Here is a 21,316-nt window from a genome sequence, read left to right on the forward strand (position 1 = left end):
ATCTCTCAACGCTTCAGGCTCTCTGTCTTTATTCCTGATGAAGGGCTTTTGCCCGAAACATCGATTTTGCTGCTCCTTGGATGCTGCCTGAACTGCTGTGCTCTTCCAGCACCACTAATCCAGAATCTGGTTTCCAGCATCTGCAGTCATTGTTTTTACTAAATTGCACCCACAGAAAGCTCCACAGGAACTAGCCCAGGAGGTTTCACTGTTATCAACAAAATCAAATTCTGTTGGATTTCCTTCCAAAAAAAATGCTACTGTATTTGGCACTGAACTGGCTGTCCTAACAATCAGCATTGAAACTGCTCCTGTGCCACACAAAATGTAAAATCAATTTTTGTGTCTGGAAAACAGAATGGCATGAGGGAAAAGTGAAAAAAAAACCTATAACCCCTTTATATTTTCAGACCACAATTAAATGTTTACAAAAACTTGGATCTCACATTAGGTATGTTCTCCAGGATCAAGAATACTTTTGTGAAATACTATGGTATAATTCTGTAGACCCTGCTCTCCTCTCCTCACCACCACCCCCCCCCCCCCCACTCCCCGCACCATTTGATTATTACTAAATCTCTCTTCCTCTTTAGAATGTTAGTTTGAAGATTACTTTCAAACAGAGTTTTCAAAACATTTGTGCATCTTTGATTACAGTGCTCCTGTTAATTTTCAGTCCCCTTAGATTCTAGTAAAGTGAATCTGTACTGGTAAGTTTCTGCATTACCAAGAAGACACAGCATGTATGAAGTAATGGGACATACAGCTGTAGATGCTCATCTGTCTTATAAGCCAAATTGGTAGCCACGGATGAGTCAATGATTGGCCCTGCCAATTCTTAGTGTGTTACAAGATAGGAAGAAAAAAAATGACAATGCAAGTTTTGCCCAATAATTTGGAACCATGAGCCTTATAAACTCAAAACAAAATAAAAAATTAATTTGACAGAATGCTGCCAGATCTACACCTCAACATGATCATAAAAAGTCACTGCTGTAATTGAAGGATGCAAAAACTTTTTGTGGTCAATGTTATTTTCTTCCGACAAATACTGGTCCAACAGAAATGCACAATATAAGCACACTGCGTTCACTGACCCAAGCATTCTCAATTTTAGTGCATGTCAGTAAAACTTCAACATGTTCTTTCCAGATAGTCTCAAACAGATCCCGATTTGAAGTTGTTATAAACCAACAAAAAACAGCGACATATATCCACATCCATCGGTGTCTTTGTAAATCAGCTATGTCTGTAAAGAAATTTATATCCTGCAAATCTAACGTTTACGACAACAATGCAAGCTCTTCGCTCGTTCAAATTTCTCTCTCTCACCTTGAAATTAATTGGTAAAATATTTTCTAACTGAAATCCTGATAGGTAAATGACAAGCAATGAAAAAGAATAAAACCAAATATGTTTATTCTAAAACCAGCTTCAGGTTTAGTGTTTTTGGTGCTTTATGCTCAAGAGAATTAGGTCAGTTTGGATCATAAGGGGTTAAAGTAATCAGACACAACTGTAAGATCAATATACTGATCCCTTGACTACACAGTGTTCGACAATCTACCATTGGATTTGTTTCACTGAGATTATTTAAAACTCTGTACTTTGAGCAGGTTTTGTAAAACATTTAACTTCAGCCCTAACAGCTTAAGCTAATCAATAAATAAAAGTGCATTTGACTACCAAAATCTCAACTCGTCACATGCAGTGGTCTTTATTTCAACCAGGACTGATGTAAAGATTTTAAAGTGCATAACAGCCATTATCTAAATAAGCCTTTCTTGAGCGCCCAATCCTTGCATCACCTTTGATCCAGTTATAATTAAAGCCAAAAGTACAGACGTCTCATTTAATTCCAATGTGGGCAGTTTTAATGCAGAAAGTTTCGCATGTGGTTTTCAGCTCATGACCATCTGTTTCTGGATTTCATGTATAAACAGGACACTTTAGGGAACAGAGATTAATTCAGCTTTGGAATGCCATTCAAAACGTGTTAGCAGTTTCCCTCCTCCGGGTCAACCAAAGCAAAAACAAGTTAGCCGCTTGGTTTGGAAGGTATTGTTAATATTAGAATTATTGAATAATGGACTCTGACTAGTCTTATGTTTTAAATTACAGGTCGCTCTCAAATAAAACTATTAATCTTTTTTTTTGTCTCCGCACGTTTTACAGTCCTGTTACACTTATTAACTGCTGGCAGCGAAGAAACTTTTAAATGAAAGCCAAATTGCTTTAGTCATGAGAAAGGAAATTAAAGCTCACTCTGGGGGGAAAAATTTCACTATGAGATCCTCCCAAGGTAGAGTTTCATAACCTCCTGCAAGCCTGCTAAAGATGTCACTGCATGCAGGACTGCGTATGTTACTGATATAAAAAGAAGGCCTTAATAGGAACAACATGTTTGTGTCTGAGAGTTTAAAACCAACGTGTTTTACATTGCAGGACAAGTTCTAGGTACCAAAAGAGATGGTTGGCAACAGGACAGCCAGCTGTGGGTACTCACCAGATTCATTTGGTGGGCATTCTTTAACGAAAAAGATCTCATTGAGATTGTCCTCCTCTGGTGCCAGCCCCTGCTGATGTAACTGTAGCCTGTGCAGGCTCTCTGTCTGCTGGTGTTTCAGAGACCGTGCGTGCTGAACCAAGTTCAGCTTGGCCTTGGTGGTGTAGTTGCAAAGGCCACAGTTGTAATAGCAAGACTTGGAGTTCGTCGCACTCTCATGCTTTTGCAAATGCTGAAAAAAAAAACCAAAAGAGGACAATGAGAGTAATGAGAACACAGTTCTGCTTTTCTGCTCATTCCTGCTTGTATACATTATCTTAGAATGGACTCCTAGAAAAGAAGTGAGGAAACCTGTAGATGATGATATCTGTGAAGAGAGATTAACTGTTCCTCTGAATCCGCTATTTGCATCAGGTGGTGGTCTGCTTAGAGTTAATAAAGAACAAGCTAGCCAAGCAACCAGCAATAATTAAAGTCTAAAAAAGAAACAACTTAAGAGAGAAGACCAAGGTAACCAAAAAAAAAGTGTCAAAGAACACTTAATTTTTGAAAAAAGCCCCATTAACGGAGTGGCCTAATTTGAACAACTTTTTGCACTAAAGATGCTATACCAAACTTTCTGGTCTGTCATTGTACCGTTCAAATGCTCACAGTTGAGTTATACCCCCGAATATCAAACTATGATCCTTCATTAAGATTGACATCCATTTTAATCAAAAACACCCACTGACTTATTAGAACGTAAAATACCTCAAAATTTATTCTACTGTAAACCCTACAGGACTCAGTTGGACATGTTATATGCTCCATAAGTTTGTCAGAACTCATTCAAAGTTGCAAAAGATGACGTTAAATTCTGACAATTGAGAATAATAGAGAACTTTTTTCTTTAATATACCTCAAGTCAAATAATCCTATCCACAATAACAAATGGATACAGATTCAGACAGCTAGATTCAGTATTTACAGTACTCCTACACATGCACAGTATGAACATACAGCTATACATTAGACATGTGCAAAGCAACACTCAGTCGATGTGTATACATTCACACAAACCCAATTTCTACACGCATTCATGTATTTACTTAATATTTAGTTTGTAAAAGATCTAAGCAGTTTCCTGTAGACATGTTGATTTGATTATTATTTTTAAGTCAGCAGGCACTACCATTCAGAATTAGTTTATTGACTGCATAATCTCATTGACCTCCATGTGCTGCAATCTTTATTTGTGTAAATGAAGGATACCACAGGAATCAGACTCTTCAGTTCTTCTCATGAGCTGCAATTGGATATATTTGAAATGTTGATTTTTTTTTCTCAGTGAGCTTGAAACAGATCTGGCTGCAGTAGTATATGTGAGAGGCTAAATAGGGTTACTTTCTCAAATTTAGCATTTGTTCCAATACATTTTTTTTAAAAAAAGTTTAAGATGAATGGCATATTTACAAGACAACCCACGCAAATCTGAAACTTCCAGCTCCCAGTAAGCGATGTGCCCTTTTGAGGGCTGAGGCCCCTTTTCCGCATTGAAAAATCAAACTGTTTTTAATCACATGCCGTTTGCAAAAAAGAGATGTTCTTTCATTTTCTGATGGTAAATCTTACAAAACAGAATTGATGCACAGTCTTTCTAAATTGGTCTTGATTTGAATCAGCAAAAACAAACGCTAAAATATGCACAATTTTAAGTCAGAAATGTTGTACTGCAGACCTAGAATGGTCCAACGTATCTCCAAGCATGGAGCATAGACCTCTAGGCTTTGATTTACTTTAGTCATTAGACTCTGTGACACAAGTAAATATTAAGCTGGTAGGTGAAAAATGATACATATTAAAGAACTATATTAAAAAGGTATGTGTAATGTACTTGGATTTAGTGCATTTGACAAACAGCGTAATTTACTTTGCACATGTTGAACTGAATCTAAGTGTACAACATTCAATTAAAAAAGAACAATTTTTGAAAACTCACCTGTAAGCGAATGTCTTTCATCATTAATCCTTCAAACACATAACATTCGACATTGCACAAGGACAAGAATTGGTCACTTGTATAGTGTCATTACATGCATTACTAACTATATATGTATACGTATTGTGGTTCGTACTGGTCTGCTCCAAAAAACTTTAACATGACAATATCATCCTGCATAGCGTTAATGGACAAGTTGCTATTTATCTTTGCTATCCTTACAAATCACATCCTTCCTTCTATTAAGGATAGAAGGAACTGGCGGATATTGTCCACAATACACAAAAAGTCTTTCTACAGGGGAGATTAAATTAAACTGTTTTTGTTATGCAAATTGTGTAACTGTTTACTTCGATTAGTATGCAAGCAATGTTATTTCAAGGTTTTTACCCCCTCTTTGATAACTAATGGGTCAATTGTTAAGAATTGTTGTGCTTGCATGCAACATAAACAGGGCTGCCATTTTCAGCATTTGATGGACATACCTGGCAGGATTTCTAAAGCATGCTAATTGAAAAAAACACAGACATACGAGAAATAAGAAATGAACCACCCAAGGATGTAGTGTCTGGGATCTTCAGGGTCAAGCTTTGCAAATTATGCCTTACAAAAAAAAGTGTCAAAGAACAGCATGTCACTTAATTTTTGAAAAAGCCCCATTAGCGGAGTGGCCTAATTTGAACAACTTTTTGCACTAAAGATGCTGTACCAAACTTTCTGGTCTGTCATTGTACCATGTCAAATGCTCACAGTTGAGTTATACCCCCAAACAGGGTAAGCATATCAAATGTGCCTTCGCTACTCACAGGCTAATGAACAATGAATAAAAACAAAAGCAACCGCAAGGCTTCTATTATCAAATCTTCCGCAAAGTACAAAAACGCCTTCTCTGGTGTGGAGGAAGTGCCAGTAAGCCTGCAGGTGTGAGCTGGTTAAAGAAAATACTTTGCTAAATAGATTCTTTGACAGTCAGGGATTAGAGTCATAGTACCAGTGGTAACACAGATCTTTTCCTTTAACTTACAAAATTTTCTCACGAGTCTGCAAGAGTTTGTCCCATCAGGGGCTTTGAGGCTATTGAAATGTCTTAAGTTTTAATTAAGTTGGAATTGTCAGAATAAAGCTTTTTTGGCACAGAGTCAGGGTCATTAATTACTGCTATCTTTGTTTCTTTCAGGAGAAAGAGATCCATGGACTAGTTGGGTCAGTTATACAGCATCTCCTTTATATCCTGCAGTCTATATTCAACTCTGAGCACAACTTGATTAAACAGTTTAGCAATTACTTTGATTTGTGATTCTGTCAAGGATCCTGTTTACAGATTATGTGCATAATCTTGGGTTATGTGATGTTTTGGGAAGGTAACAAAATTGAACGCATTTTGTCAGAGAAGAAAAAGCAAACAACTAGGAGGTGAAAAACAGTCAAGACTTTTTTTTATTGTTTTCTTTTTGAAGCTAGCAGAATACTATTGACAGCTTGCATAATTGTATAACCCCATGCTGTATTTCTCTGTTCCCTCCGTGGGCAATTTGGCATAGTAACAATGATTGCAAATGAAGGATCTCAAATTGAATGTTTTAATTTCTGTGGTTACAACGGCACAGTATTTTTTTGCAAATCTTAGAAACTGGTTGCCTACAAGTTATAGGTACCTTAATATTAAATAGTTATTTTTCATCACCTTAGAATAAAACTAGAGTCCCCAAAATATTCCAATTGCAGAAATATTTCTCTTAACAAAAGGTAACAATACCATAACCATGGTAGATTTAGACATAACAATTTCAAGTGTGTAATTTAATATAAAATCCAATGCTGTTCAATATCAGTGGGGGAGTACTTTGGGATCAGTGATCATAATTCCATTAGGTTTCAAATTGTCATGGAAAAGGATAGGCTTGATCTGAAAGTTAAAGTTCTTAATAGGAGTAAGGCCAGTTTTGACGATATCAGGCAACAGCTTTCAAAAGTTGATTGGGGGACACTACTTGCAATTAACGGGATGGTTGGAAAGTGGAAGGCCTTCAAAAATGTGATAACAAGAGTCCAGAGGCAGTATGTTCCTGTTAGTGTGAAGGGCAAGGCTGGTTGGTATAGGGAATGCTGGATGACTAGAGAATTGAGGCTCTGGTCAAGAAAAAGGAACCATATGTCAGGTATAGACATCTAGGATTGAGAGAATCCCCGGAGGAACATAGGGCAGTAAAAGTATCCTCAAGAGGGAAATCCTCAGGAGGGTAAAACGGGGGCATGAGATAGCTTTGGCAAATAGTGTTAAGGAGAATCTAAAGAGATTCAAAAAATGGGTAACTAGAGAGAGAATAGGGTTCCTTAAAGATCAACAAGCAAGTCTATGTGTGGAACCACAGGAGATGGGTGAGATACTAAATGAGTATTTCACATCTGTATTTACTGTGGAGAAGGATATGGAAGCTAGAGAACTTGGTGAAATAAGTAGTGATATGTTAAAGTGTCCATATTACAGAGGCAGAGGTGCTGGAAGGCTTCAGACACATAAAGGTGGATAAATCCCCAGGACCTGATCAGGTGTATACCATTACTTGGTAGGAAGCTGGGGAAGTGATTGCTGGGCCCCTTGCTAAATACTTGTATGCTGATGACCATGGGTGAGGTGCTGGAGGATGGAAGGTGGCTAAAATGGTGCCATTATTTAAGAAAGGTGGTAAGGAAAAGCCAGGGAACTACAGACCAGTGAGCTTAACTTCAGTGGTTGATAAATTGCTGGAGGAAATTCTGAGGGACAGGATTTACATGTATTTGGAAAGGCAAGTACTGATTAAGGGTAGTCAGCATGGCTTTGTGCGTGGGAAATTGCATCTCACAAACTTGACTGAATTGTTTGAAGAAGTGACAAAGAAGATTGATGAAGGGAGAGCAGAAGACATTGCCTTGATGGGCCACAGCAAAGCATCCATCATGGTTCTGCACGGTAGACTGGTTAACAAAGTTCGCTCACATGGAATACAGGAACAACTAGCCATGTGGATGCAAAACTGGCTCGAGGGTAGGAGATGGAGGATGGTGGAGGGTTGAAGGATTTTTTGGACTGGAGGCCTGTGACCAGCAGTGTGCCACAAGGATCAGTGCTGGGATCACTGCTTTTTGTCATTTATATAAATGATTTGGATGTGAATATCGGAGGAATAGTTAGTAAGTTTGCAGGTGACAACAAAGAAGGTTCTCTCAGAGTACAGTCGGTTCTGTTATAACACATGTTTCTTCAGTGCAAATTTGGTTTAACATGATTGAAGAATTTAGACCGTTACTTGTGGAATGTGAACTTGCAATTCCAGACTCATTAATTTAAATGGCGCAGCTATTGTGTGATTTTTTTATATAACGTCAAAGCGGAACTATTGCATTATATCAGAACCGACTGTACAACGGGACCTTGATTAGATGAGTCAATGGGCTGAGGAGCAGCAGATGCAATTTAATTTAGATATATGTGAGGTGTTACATTTTGGGAAGACAAAGCTGGCTAGGACTTATACACTTCATGGTGGGGCCCTGGGGAGTATTGCCAAACAGAGAGATCTTGGGGAGCAGGTTCAGAGTTCCTTGAAAGTGAAGTCACAGGTAGACAGGATAGTGAAGTAGGTGATTGTTTTGCTTGTTTTTATTGGTCAGTGCATTGAGTATGGGAGTTAGGAGGTCATGTTGTGACTGTATAGGACATTGGTTAGGCCACTTTTGGAATACTGTGCGCAATTCTGGTCTCCATGCTATAGCAAGGATGTTGTGAAACTTGAGAGAGTGCAGAAAATATTTACAAGGATGTTGTCAGGATTGGACAGTTTGAGCTAAAGAGAGATTGAGGGATGATAAATATAGGACAGAAGTCAGAGGTAGTTTCTTTACTCAGAGTAATAGGGGCATGGAACGCACTGCCTGCAACTGTAGTAGACTCGCAAACTTTAAGGGCATTTAAATAGTCATTCGATAGGCATATGGATGAGAATGGAAAAGTGTACATTAGATTAGACTCCTTACAATGTGGAAACAACCCTTTGGTCCAACAAGTTCACACCAACTCTCCGGAGAGTAACCCACCCAGACTCATTTCCCTCTGATCAATACACCTAACACTATGGGCAATTTAGCATAGCCAATTCACCTGATCTGCACATCTTTGGACTGTGGGAGGAACCCAGAGCAAGCCCTCACAGACACAGGGAGAATATGCAAATCCCACATAGACAGTTGCCTGAGGCTGGAATTGAACCCGGGTCCCTGGCACTGTGAGGTAGCAGTGCTAACCACTGAGCCATTGTGCTGCCCCATTAGAGGGGCTTCAGATTGCTGCACCGACCTGTGAAACCATCGAGGGCCGAAGAGCCTGTACTACGCTGTAATGTTCAATGATCTATGAATTGGCTGGAGATATTATCCCTGGATTATCGGAGGCTGAGGTTGATAAGATCATGAGGGTGATCAACCTTATAGAGGTTGATAAGATCATGAGGGTGATTAGCCAATGTAATTTTCTCAGGGAATGAGAGTCCAAAACTAGACGACATAGGTTTAAGATGAGAGAGGAAAGATGTAAAAGGGACCAGAGGGGCAACTTTTTTGTGAAGAAGATGGTGCATGTATGGAAAGGGCTGCCAGAGGAAGTGGTGGAGGCTGGTACAATTACAGCATTTAAAAGGCATCTGGATGGATACATGAATAGGAAAGGTTTAGAGGGATATGGGCCAAGTGCTGGCAAATGGGACTAGATTAATTCAAGATATCTGGTCAGCACAGATGAGTTGGACCAAAGGGTCCGTTTCTGTGCTATACAACTCTATGATTCTATCTAGAATTGCAAATTTCAAACAAGTCAAATTGCATTTTTCTGGGTATAACTATATGATAAAAGTGTAAAGAAGATCTTAGAATTCAAGTGGGAAAAAAAAGTAAAGGCTACATGGAGCAAACGATGTGTTATTAAAAATTTTGTCATTCCTTAAATTTCTTAAGGCAGATATTCACTAAAATGTAAACTGTTAATGTACATTTTTTGAGATTATATAATCAAATGCGGTCTATACTTGTGTTTTTTATGTAGCGATCTTTTCAGAGGATTTTAATAACAACTATCCAGAGCTGAATTTCTATATTGTGACCTCTGCCGAATGCTATTTCCTTTTCCTTGTGCAGGCCAGTTGGCGATTTAAGAACCATATAAACAGATTCAGTTGAAAAGCAAATACTACCTAGAAATATGTTATTTCAAAAGGACTCCAAACCAAAAAAGTGACATTTGTATGGCTTATTCTTACACAGCATAATAAGGATTTAAATACAAGGAAGTGAACACAATAATACAACAATGTTATCGCTTTCAGCTGCTGCTCTTGTAAAGCTCTCTGCTTTCTCAGGTGGCTGCATACCAATCTGTAATAATATTCTCTCGCACCCGTCTCTTTGATAGTTAATTGTACTGGATTACTGTTTGGCAAAGAACCAACAGTCTAGCCTGGGGACAGATCATTTTATTTAAACGGTTCATCACAGAGTCATCACTGGCATTGCTGACATAAATCCCTCCTCTGACATCTTCAGGGATATCCAGAAGCCACCAAACATGCTTGATCCCACCTGAAAAATGCTGATGCCGAATACAAAAGATGTCTGACTGTTCTAATGGCAGAGCAGCTAGAGTGACCCAGAGAACACAATGCGAAGCCACTAGCTGGGAGAGTTCAGTCACAAGCCCCTAAAATCAAATTTGCTTTGTACTTCACCGCCATCATGTTACACAACAATAATAAAACAAAACATTAATTTGTTACCATACAAAGGATTGATGCCAAGAAACAACATTCATTTAATTCTGTCTTAACCAATTATTAACTGTGTTCTCCAACTGTACTTCAGTCCTTAAGTTTAAAAGTACAAACACTTGATTGATTTATCCAAGCAGTCTGTAGATCACCAGGTATTGATTGGTCTGATTTTACTTAAGTTTGTACTACAAAACATATAAAACTTTTTCTAAGATTTCAAATAACAGCAAAGAATGGCATAGTTTTGAGCACCCAACAAGTCTTTCTGAGCTAAAGCTTAGCAAGACTTGCTCTTAGAGGGTAAATTTCACATTTGTCTACCTTTATCCTGGGGTTGTTTTCAACATTTACATCAGAAAACTGCCACGCAGAGACATGGAGTGCAGATCTTTTCGCACTGATATTTACAGGAAATCAACTTAAATTGTCTGATTTTTTTTCAAGAAAAGCTTTCAAATCCTCTCATTGAAATGTTTCAAGGAATGCATTCCTTTTCTTTCACAATGTGATCCATCCCATCCTGTTCTCAGATACTGTCTGATGTGGTCTGAGAAAGGAATGGAACAAATCACAATTTACAGAAACAGTTTCCTTCACATGAGGAAAATACTTCATTTCTGTGACAGGCACAATTTAACTCTTCCCTCACTGACATATCTACACCAAACCAATAAATAATTGCATTCTGTCTTATTCAAAATAAATAGAATATTCTGCAGTTCAAAAGTTTAATTTGGTAATTAAACAAGTACAATTTACTGAATAATTGAAGCAGTGGAAGATGTCCTTTGAAATTTAACATTAAAAGATTGTGCTTATTTTTATTCCCACCTCCCCACCCCATTTACTTTGTCTCCATTAACTGACCTGTTTACCATTACCCTTCTAGCACAGAGCCATTCTGGCACTCAGGTGTCCCTGTTCAGTTAGTCAACTCAATCCAGTTTTCATGGAGTTGAAAGCACTGCCTTTCCCTCATTGAGCTGCCATTTGTTCAGCTGCAAAAAGTAATGAACCTCAGTCCAGCATAGACCACAGGTTAACCTGAAGTGCAAATCTGTTACCTTCAGGTCAAAGAGTCAGACTCTCAATGTTTGATCTACTGGGAATTAAGGACAAACATTATCCAATAAAGCTGTTCTTAAGAGAATATAAAGGGATTATTTCTAAAAGTATCACCCTATTCAAATTATTCACAGTCACACACTTCTGCAACTGAACATTGACTTACGTCTGTCATTTGCTTTGATAATTTCAAGATGGTTGTGAAAATTTTTCAGGGAATCTACCTTTGGAAGAAACAACCTTTATTTCCTTAGGATTGCTACATCAAGTGAATGGAATGTTGCCTGGACTGCATGTTTATCTTTTGGAATAAAACACGGGCAATGATCTTACAGCATGATCCTGCAACATGCTGAGTGAACTAGTCGCCTTACAAAGACAGGGAGAAAGTGAGGACTGCAGATGCTGGAGAGTCAGAGTCGAGAGTGTGCGCCTGGAAAAGCACAACAGGTCAGGCAGCATCCGAGGAGCAGGACAGTCCATGTGTCGGGCATAAGCCTTTCATCAGGAATTGAAGCCCTGTCAAAAGGGCTATTCCCGAAATGTCGACTCTCCTGCTCCTCGAATGCTGGCTGACCTGCTGTTATTTTCCAGCACCACACTCTCAGCCACATAAAGACAGTTAAGTCTTTAGCAAGTCAGCAGAACCTTGGGCTCCATTCACAAAACATTCTTTGTGCAGCTCCCCTTTGAATAAGCAGTAACTCTACACAGTTAATCTCAAACAGGATGCGACGTGCTCTCTAAGAGTTAAGTCTTTTTTTGAAGCACAAAATTATATGTGTTTTGTGACCAGGAACTCTGAATCCTTCACTAATTAATTAATCAGTTCAGCTCTGTGGAATTGAATGTTATTTTCGCTGCCTGAACAAGTGATAATTCACTCAAATGAAGAATGAAAACAATAATCCACTTGAGTGAACTATCACTTAAAGGTTGCCAGCTGCACACAGGGTTCCAGAATGAACTTAAACACCATGCTGTGATCCCATGTGCCCATTAAAATAATTAAAACCACAGAAACAACTTCCACCAAAAGAAAAGGGTCTGACAGTGAATTACCAGTGAGCTCCAGCTCAGGACAAAGGGTTTAAGAACTAACATGCACTGACAGTGCTTGGGAGTTATGGCCCTTTCACATTTGTCTTGATCACTGGGAGGATCCTTTACGGTCAGTGTTTTAGGAGGTTTGTGAAACAGCTTTCAATTCACAAGGGCAGTAGGGTTGGTATCTATAGATTCAGAAAGCAGCAAGGATTCCACAAAGTTTGACAAGATGTGTGCAAACCCATAAAAACAGAACAAAGATAAAGTCATTAGACTTCAAGAAGCCTTAGCACCATCTCTCTCATCCCAATAGCTGTCATGATAATGAGAAATCTACATATCATGCCAAATTAGACACATTTTATAAAACTACTTATGAGACAGCACAAATTGTTTAATCATCATTAACTCTAATCCCTTGTTTAATGACTAATTTACTAACAAATACTGTGGAACTGACGAGAGTGCACTCACTTGAACACACCCCCTTTTTCAAGTACGTATCTTTCATTAGTGCATGGAGGTTTGGCCACAACATGAACATTCCACTTTGTACTTTGGAAATACCAGTCTGCTTCAAAACTGCAGCTTGTGCATTTGAGTCAAACAATGCTAGTTAAAAAAAAGTGACAAAGTCTGGGAAGTCAGCTCTCTAGGGTCGAATGCAAGTAACAGGAGCATTCCTTGGATTTATTCCGTGATCATATTTTCTAAATCTTTTTTCTGGGATTCAGGCATGCTTCAATTCTATGCCCAAATATACTTAAATCAAAACATTGTAAATTGTAATTTGTTCTCAACTTTATACATTGCTGTTCACAGAAAAATCTAATTGTTAGTAATTTTGTTCCAGCCCATTACATATTATAGAATCTTAGTACAGTTCAATGTGCAGTGAGTGGTGATTAATTATTTAACTATGTGGACATTACATCAAAGTCCAGTCATGTTTTCACAAATATACACTTTGCAAAAGATTCACGAGCCAGCAATTAGGGAAGGAACTGTTTGGCTTCACTCTCCTTAAACTGCACACAGTTCACTCTTCTCCAAGATGAAAGTTTAGGCCCGTTTAAAAAAAAACTCAAATGATTGGAAATACTCAACAGGCCTGGAAGCAATCCTAGAATTAGTGACTGAGTTAATGCTTCAGGTCTGTGACACTTCATCAGAACAGATACTGGTATTCAATAATTCCAAACCTCAGGATTTGTGATGGCCTAGTGGTATTATGGCTGGACTGTTAATCCAGGGACCTTGGTAGTGTCCTGAGGACTTGAGTCCAAATTCTGCCAAAGCATATGGAACTTTAATTCAACAAAAATCTGGAATTGAGTCGAATGGTGACCATGAAACCATTGTCAATTGTTGGAAAATCCCATCTGTTTCATTATTGTCCTTAAGGGATGGAAACTGCCATCCTTAGCTGATCTAGCCTTCTTGTGACTCCTGAGCCACAGAAAGATAAGACCATAAGACCACAAGACATAGGAGCGGAAGTAAGGCCATTCGGCCCATCGAGTCCACTCCGCCATTCAATCATGGCTGATGGGCATTTCAACTCCACTTACCCGCATTCTCCCCGTAGCCCTTAATTCCTTGTGACATCAAGAATTTATCAATTTCTGCCTTGAAGACATTTAGCGTCCCAGCCTCCACTGCACTCTGTGGCAATGAATTCCACAGGCCCACCACTCTCTGGCTGAAGAAACGTCTCCGCATTTCTGTTCTGAATTTACTCCCTCTAATTCTAAGGCTGTGTCCACGGGTCCTAGTCTCCTCGCCTAACGGAAACAATTTCCTAGCGTCCACCCTCTCCAAGCCATGTATTATCTTGTAAGTTTCTATTAGATCTCCCCTTAATCTTTAAACTCCAATGAATACAATCCCAGGATCCTCAGCCGTTCCTCATATGTTAGACCTACCATTCCAGGGATCATCCGTGTGAATCTCCGCTGGACACGCTCCAGTGCCAGTATGTCCTTCCTGAGGTGTGGGGACCAAAACTGGACACAGTATTCCAAATGGGGCCTAACCAGAGCTTTATAAAGTCTCAGTAGCACAACAGTGCTTTTATAAGATGGCTGACTCTTAACTGCCTTCTGGACAATTAGGGATGGGCAATAAATACTAGCCTAGCCAGAGGCACCTTCATCCCGTGAATGAATAAAAACCCTTTATGATCCTCAGGATACCTGTGATCTTGCCAGAGGCTTGTGTTATAGAGTGCACTGGCAACGAGTACTGAAAGGCTGCTGTGGGGACATAAAGTGCAGAGGGGCAAGCATCCAGCTCATGGATTGAATCAGACTGCATCTAAGCAGTGCTCACTTGCTCTCTTAGAATCTACCTGCAAGCATACAGGACCCATGCTTTGCTGTGCAATGTCTAAAGGCCTAAATGCTCTTGGCAAAGTTGTATTGAAGTATTCTTTTACATAGTGTCAGTCAGGCTGTTGGTTCTGCCAGTCAGTAGAGATCTGTTCATGTGCTTGGGGGTTGGTATCTTGACGTAGAGCACAGAGATTCCAGTCTAACACCTACTGCATGTGCCAACATCCTGCATGCTCCCTGACATCACTCACTGCTTTGAGATACCAACAGCAAATGGAAAATGGCTGAGACATTGCCCAACGTGGGCACAGTCAGGGTCAGTGATTGGCAAAAGCACAGGACCCACACCTGCTAGAAGTTGGGATACTGAAAGGGACAAATACATGAAGCAAGGGTTCGTAAACTATGGCCAAATTTAATTTACAATCATTTCATCATCCATTTGCAATGCAAAGCGATTAGCGTTCAAATGCTGGTCAAAGGTAGCTTGCAGCATGCAGGTGGTGCAAATCTCACAATGATATCTCAACGATGAAACAGTTAGCTACAATGACGAAAAAGGAGTCCAATGCTGGCCAAAGGTGATCTGTCTCTTGTGAAACTCCAAAAGGTGCTGAGGGCGGAGGTGAATATCATGTAAGTGCGACGATGAACTCAACTGAATACAATGAAAAGTTGAAGGGTTGATTTGAGTTTGGGGTGGGGAGGGGGTCAGGGTAAAGCAGGCGCTCTTCACTGACGTAATCTGTTGGTCACTCAGCCAATGTGACACCTTCACCAAGGTGGAGCAGACAGTAGAGCTCCTGAAGGTGCGATTCCTCTGCTTGGACTGGTCTGTGGTGGCTTCCACTTTAGTTCAAATGAAGTGTGCCTCGTCATCTTGATGTTCTGTGCCTTCCACAATTGGTGCAGGCAACTAGGAGTGGGGGGAAGGGGCTACATGCTGAGGATTTGGGGAAATGGGAGCAGTTATCTGAGGAGGAGGAGGAGGACAACAAAGGCATTGAGGAGAACAAGGATGTTGGAGAAGATGAACCTCCTTTTGCATGACAGAGCTTGGTTGCATCAAGTGTTACAGACCAGGCGGGACCTGATTGAGACCTGGTTCCAGTAAATAAGAGCTAGGTGGAACAAGCAACTGTGGAATGTAAAATGGTCATTGGCTATGATGAGTCTGCATTGTAGAAGTGAACTTCAACTCTAATTATTTTGTTTCTGTTCCCTTTTGTTGACTGCAAATACAAGCTCATTGTTTAAATTATCCAATTGCTTGCCACTATCTGATGCTCCCCTCATGATCAATGACAAGCTCCTGGTAGTGGTGAGAGCGTGGCTGTAATTAGAAAGAGTGTTTGGATATGAGCTAGGGAAAGGTCAATTGTGTGGCCCTGTGATTAAACAGCAAATGGAATGAGAGAATGGAATACGATGTGCGAGGGAGTGTCAGCCATGCCAGCCGTATGCTATGATCGACTTCGCTTTGATATTGCTGTGGCGTTACATTGCTGGTGGGGCAACACCAAACTGTAACATTGTTGGGATGTACAGAGCCTTCTAAAGATGGCATGGATGCCAGTGATGCTTGGCTTTTGGCAGATATCCGTGGAGCAGCAAGCTCTTCCTGCAACAACAGGAGGTAACAAGTGGCTAGAGTTGGACATGATAGAAATGGGGTAGGTAGTTAATGAGGTGGGTTCGGTAAGATATAGCGAGAAATTCTACTATGCCTTACAGTCAAAAACCCTCCAAAAAAACTGGACGCAACAGACACTTTGGCTATAAAAAGGAGTTGTTCCATAAAATTTTGAGAGATAAAAGATAGTAAAAATGTTACAGCATAAATAATCTAGGAACTTATTTTATGCTAAATAATAATAACAGGACAAAAGACGCTTGTAAATCGCAATTTTCGGACCAATATCAGGAACAATTATTCACATACAGAATGAATCACCAAATAGAATTGTGGAGGCAAGTCCTTGGAATCACTTAAGAACCAATTGGCTGTTCCATTTGAGAAAAAAACATGTTTATGCAATGGCTAGGCTGCTATTTATTGAACATCCCCAATTGCCATTTGTGAAGGTGGTGGTAAGCTGTTTCTGACATCATTGTTCTCTTAGATGGGTGGGTACAACCGCGGTGCTCTTAGGAAGGCAATTCCTGCATTTTGAAAGGAAAGTCAGCCTGTTCCAAGTGAGAATGGTGCTTGGTTTGAATGAGGACTTGTAGGTGGTGCTGTCACCAAGAGTCTGCTGCCCCTGTCCTTCCAGGTATGTACAGGTCATGGGTTTAGAGAATACTATCAAAGGAGCCTTGGTAAGTTGCTAAAGTGCATCTTGTAGACATTAAACACCCATGTCAGTGGTAGAGAAAGTGAATATTGAAGGTGGTGGATGGTCTGCCAATCAAATGGATTGCTTTATCCTGCATGGTGTCAAATTTCTTGTGCGTTGTTAGAATTACACACATCCAGGCAAGTGGAGAGTATTCTATCATATGTCTGACTTGTGGACAGGCACTGGGAAGACAGGGAGCATAGTGGAAGAAATTAACTTACAATCATAAAATGTAGGAGCAGAAATAGCATTTAGCCCATAAAGTCTGCTCTCCCATTCAATGGAATGATGGGTGATCTGGTAATCCTCAATGCCACTTTGTTGCTTTTGCCCTTTAACCCTCAATTCCCCAAGTGATTAGAAACTGCCCGTTTCAGCTTTGAATTCACAGTAACCCAGCTTCAACATCTGTCTGCAGTGAAGAATTCCACAGTTTCACAACTCTCAGAAGAAATTCCTTCTCATCTGTCTTCAATGCATGACCCTTTACTTTGATATTATGCCGTCTGGTCCTGGACTCTCCAACAAGGGAAAATAATTTTTCTGCATCTACATTGTCAAGTCCTCTGCTAGATGTTTCAATAAAATTGCCTCTCAATCTTCTGAGCCCAAATAAGCACAAGTCATGTCCACTCAACTCTCCTCCTAAATTAATCCCTCCATGCCTGTGATCAGCCAAGTGAGTCATCCCTAGACTACCTCCAATGCCAGTATCTCTTTTAGTTAAGTAGACCAAAACTTTTCACAGTGTGATTCCATGTGTAATCTGATTAGTGTCTTGTAGAGTTTTAGCAAGACCTCCCTAATTTTCTACTCCATTCCATTTGAAATAAAGGGCAGTCCACTTGCTTTTCCTATCAACAAGTGAACTTGGATACTAGCTATTTTGCAATTCATGCACGAAGACTGAAATTCCTCTATTTTGTAGTTTTCTGCAATCTCTCTCCATTTAACTAACTTTGAGGTTGTTTATTCTTCCTGTCTAAGTGCACAATCTCATTATATTCCTTCTGCCAAGTTTTTTTCACTCCCTTAACTTCTCCAAACCCCTCTGTAGATTCAGTGTGTCACCCTTACTACTGGCCTCCCCACTTATTTTTGCATCATCTTCAAACTTGGTGATTGGGCATTCACCCCCAGCACTGATCTCTGTGGCACTCCCGCGAGTTACAGATTGCCATCCTGAAAATGCCCCTTTTATCCCAACTCTGTCTTACATTAATTAGCCAGTCCTCTGTTCATGCTCATACACCACCCCAACATCATAGGCTCTTGAGTAGTCTTATGCATGGTTCCTCATCAAGTGCCTTTTGGAATTTATTACATTCATTACTTTCCCTTTATCTATCTGGAAGAAGTCTAATAAATCATTCAGGCATGATTTCCCTTTTATGAAGCCATGCTGACGCTGCCTGATTATATTATGTATTTCTAAATGCTCTACTATTAATTCCTTTATAATAGACTCAAACATTTCCCAATGATAGATGCTAAGTTAATTGATGCACAGTTACCTATTTTGTCTCCCTTCATTTTGAACAAGGGGGTAACATTAGAAAATGCCTTTCATCCATGACTTTTACAGAATCAAAGGATTATAGAATCAGAGTTGTACAGCATGGAAACAGATCCTTTGGTCCAACTCATCCATGACGACCAGATATCCTAAATTAATCTAGTCCCATTTGCCAGCATTTGGCCCATAGCCCTCTAAACCCTTCCTATTCACGCACCCATCCAAATTCCTTTTATCATAAGATGACTACCAGTGCATCAGCTGTCAGAATAGCTACTTCTTTAATATCCGAAAACAAAATCCATCACGTCTATATTTATGAATAGGTGAAATAAGATAGATCAAAAGGCCTGTCTTCATCGGTTATCACATGAATATTCATTTTAATCAAAAACAGGATAGCGCTTATGATAGGAATTAATTGTCACCAAATATATTAAGGAGGGAAAAAGCTGACACCAGAAAATGCTAATGATATCAACAACCGAATGTGCCCTATCGCTGGGTAAGAAGCCATACATACAAAAGTATAAGAAAAATATACAAGTATTTCTGTAAAGTAACAGCAGTTGATATAATGTAGACATGTAGGAACAAATAGCAGGATTAGGCAAATTAAATGACTCAATACAACAGGAAACAGAACATAACATGTAAAAGACTTGATACGGGTCAAATCACTGTTTTGCATATCTAGTTTATTTATGCTTATCGATAAAACTGTCACGAACAGAAAAGCAATATGGATTTGGTTTATCTGACTGTAATGTTTATCCTTTTAACTCTATGTCTTATTTTCTAACTTTTACTATGAATCACTGTACGGTAATATAATTTTTCTCTTCTTTATTTCTCTATTTTGTATCTAAGATTTGCACCAAGCACTTTGTACCTAAGATGGTGCCATGAAAGGCGACAATGTAAACTTTTCATTGTACTTCTGTACTTGAGTACACAAGACAATTAAAAAGTAATTCTAAATTCTAATTCTGGTTTAATTAAAAAAAGTGAAGGATTACATCTGAACTATTAAAATCAGTAGTCTTCTATTTACAATTGCTGACAACTTTTAAAAAAAATCATTAATGGAGTGTGTGTATCAGTTTTTTGCCTGCATTTATTGCATCCCTCTAATTAGCTTTGAAAAGAAGCTGGTGAACAACCCTGAAACTTTGCAGTCCACATGGTGTAGGTGCATTTTTGGATGGCAATTATTTGCTGTATGTCACCAGAATATAAGCTTTCTAAATTAAACAGATTTAAAGTAGCTTTACACCAAATAGCCAATTTCCTGCTCAGGGTAATTTTGATGGGAAGCTTGATAGCTCAGTGATTTCTGCTGGATGGTCCAGTTTCCTCCCATAGTCCAAAGATGTGCAGACTAGTATATTAGCCATGCTAAACGCGGGTTAACAGGGTAGGGTTGGGGGCTGGGTCTAGGAGTGATGATTTTCGGACCATCACTCTGGGCGCAATGGGCCAAATGGCCTCTTTCTACATTATAGGGATTCAATGCTTCTATGATTAATCCATTGGCTCTGAAAGTGAAATTGGAGAATTTATAAAGACTCTACAGAGAATGGGTGTTTGCAAACCACATGGATTATAAGTTCCATGATTTCTGCATTAACTGATTTTGTGCAAGCAAGTAACAGTGCTATAAAAAATCGTATTGTAGGAGAACAAATAGTGAGGAATATGAAATAACAGAATGAGCTGCCAGTAAAGAACAAAGGCCCAGGAGGAGCCACAGGTTCAACACCTGAATGCCTGTACAATGCTTTAGGGAAATGTCTGCTTTCAAACAGGTTCTAATGCAGGTCATTCAAATGTGTGGAGTCTAAAACTCATACAGGGCAACCCCCCATATCCGAAGAATCGCGTTCTGTGGTTTCAGTTACCCGCGGGTTAGCGTAGCACGAACACATTACAGGGAACATTCCAGAACCAGGGACCAGGAAGCTGCTGGGAAGGTAAATTTCCCATTTAAATGAATGTGTTCACTCCTATCTGCGGTTTTCAGCTTGCATGGTAGGTCTTGGAATGTATCCTCCGTGTACAGGGGGGTACTACTGTACTTCCATGTTTTTTCATAGTTATGTTCAGCTCAGCTTTCATTTTAAATGCACACACTGGAGACTATTATTGTGACCTCAGTTACACAGAATCGACACAGTAGGAGCATCTCTCTCAAATGCTTCGACTGTTGCTATGGAAAGCTTAAGTCAAGAACACAACACTGACCACTTTCAATTCCCTTCATAAATACTTTTCTGTGCATTGTTCACCTCCTATTCCCTTGATTCATTCAGCAAATTTCTTTCTACTAGTCACTTCAATCACTCTTGTAGTGACCTTTGAAAAATCTTCCTGTATGTTAACCTCACTGATACCAACGGAAACTGCTCAGCTTTTAGTTTGTGTTTAGCAACAAAGCATTGCATATTCGCATATCAAGAGCTGAATAAATATTAAACATTTTATTACTTTCTGCTAATTCTTCTCAATATGTTTATGAATATGCTGGTCAGCACTAATTGTAAATGTATTGCCCACTGATACTTTTGCCTAACATTGTGTTATATTTCCACTCGAATTAATGATTGGAGCAACATCACAACAGTGCCCAGGCCATCTGGGGACCTGTAGGGAGATTTAAATGCATTCTGCTCAAAGTTTTAAATGTTAGGAAACTGGACGTTCTGCATCTCCTCTGTTGACTTCAAAAACAAGT

General features: G+C 39.5%; 1 protein-coding gene across 5 annotated transcripts in view; it reads right to left on the reverse strand.

Annotated features, from left to right (window-relative positions):
* zfhx4 (zinc finger homeobox 4) overlaps positions 1-21,316 on the reverse strand; it is a 306,583-nt gene that overhangs the window by 163,647 nt on the left and 121,620 nt on the right. For all 5 annotated transcript variants that reach the window (XM_043689133.1, XM_043689135.1, XM_043689131.1 and 2 more), the window contains exon 4: positions 2,507-2,738. In XM_043689133.1, coding sequence (XP_043545068.1) covers positions 2,507-2,738 — 232 coding nt within the window. The remainder of the gene's footprint in view (positions 1-2,506; positions 2,739-21,316) is intronic.

The sequence above is a fragment of the Chiloscyllium plagiosum genome, chromosome 4 (assembly GCF_004010195.1).
Source record: "Chiloscyllium plagiosum isolate BGI_BamShark_2017 chromosome 4, ASM401019v2, whole genome shotgun sequence".
Classification (NCBI taxonomy): domain Eukaryota; kingdom Metazoa; phylum Chordata; class Chondrichthyes; order Orectolobiformes; family Hemiscylliidae; genus Chiloscyllium; species Chiloscyllium plagiosum.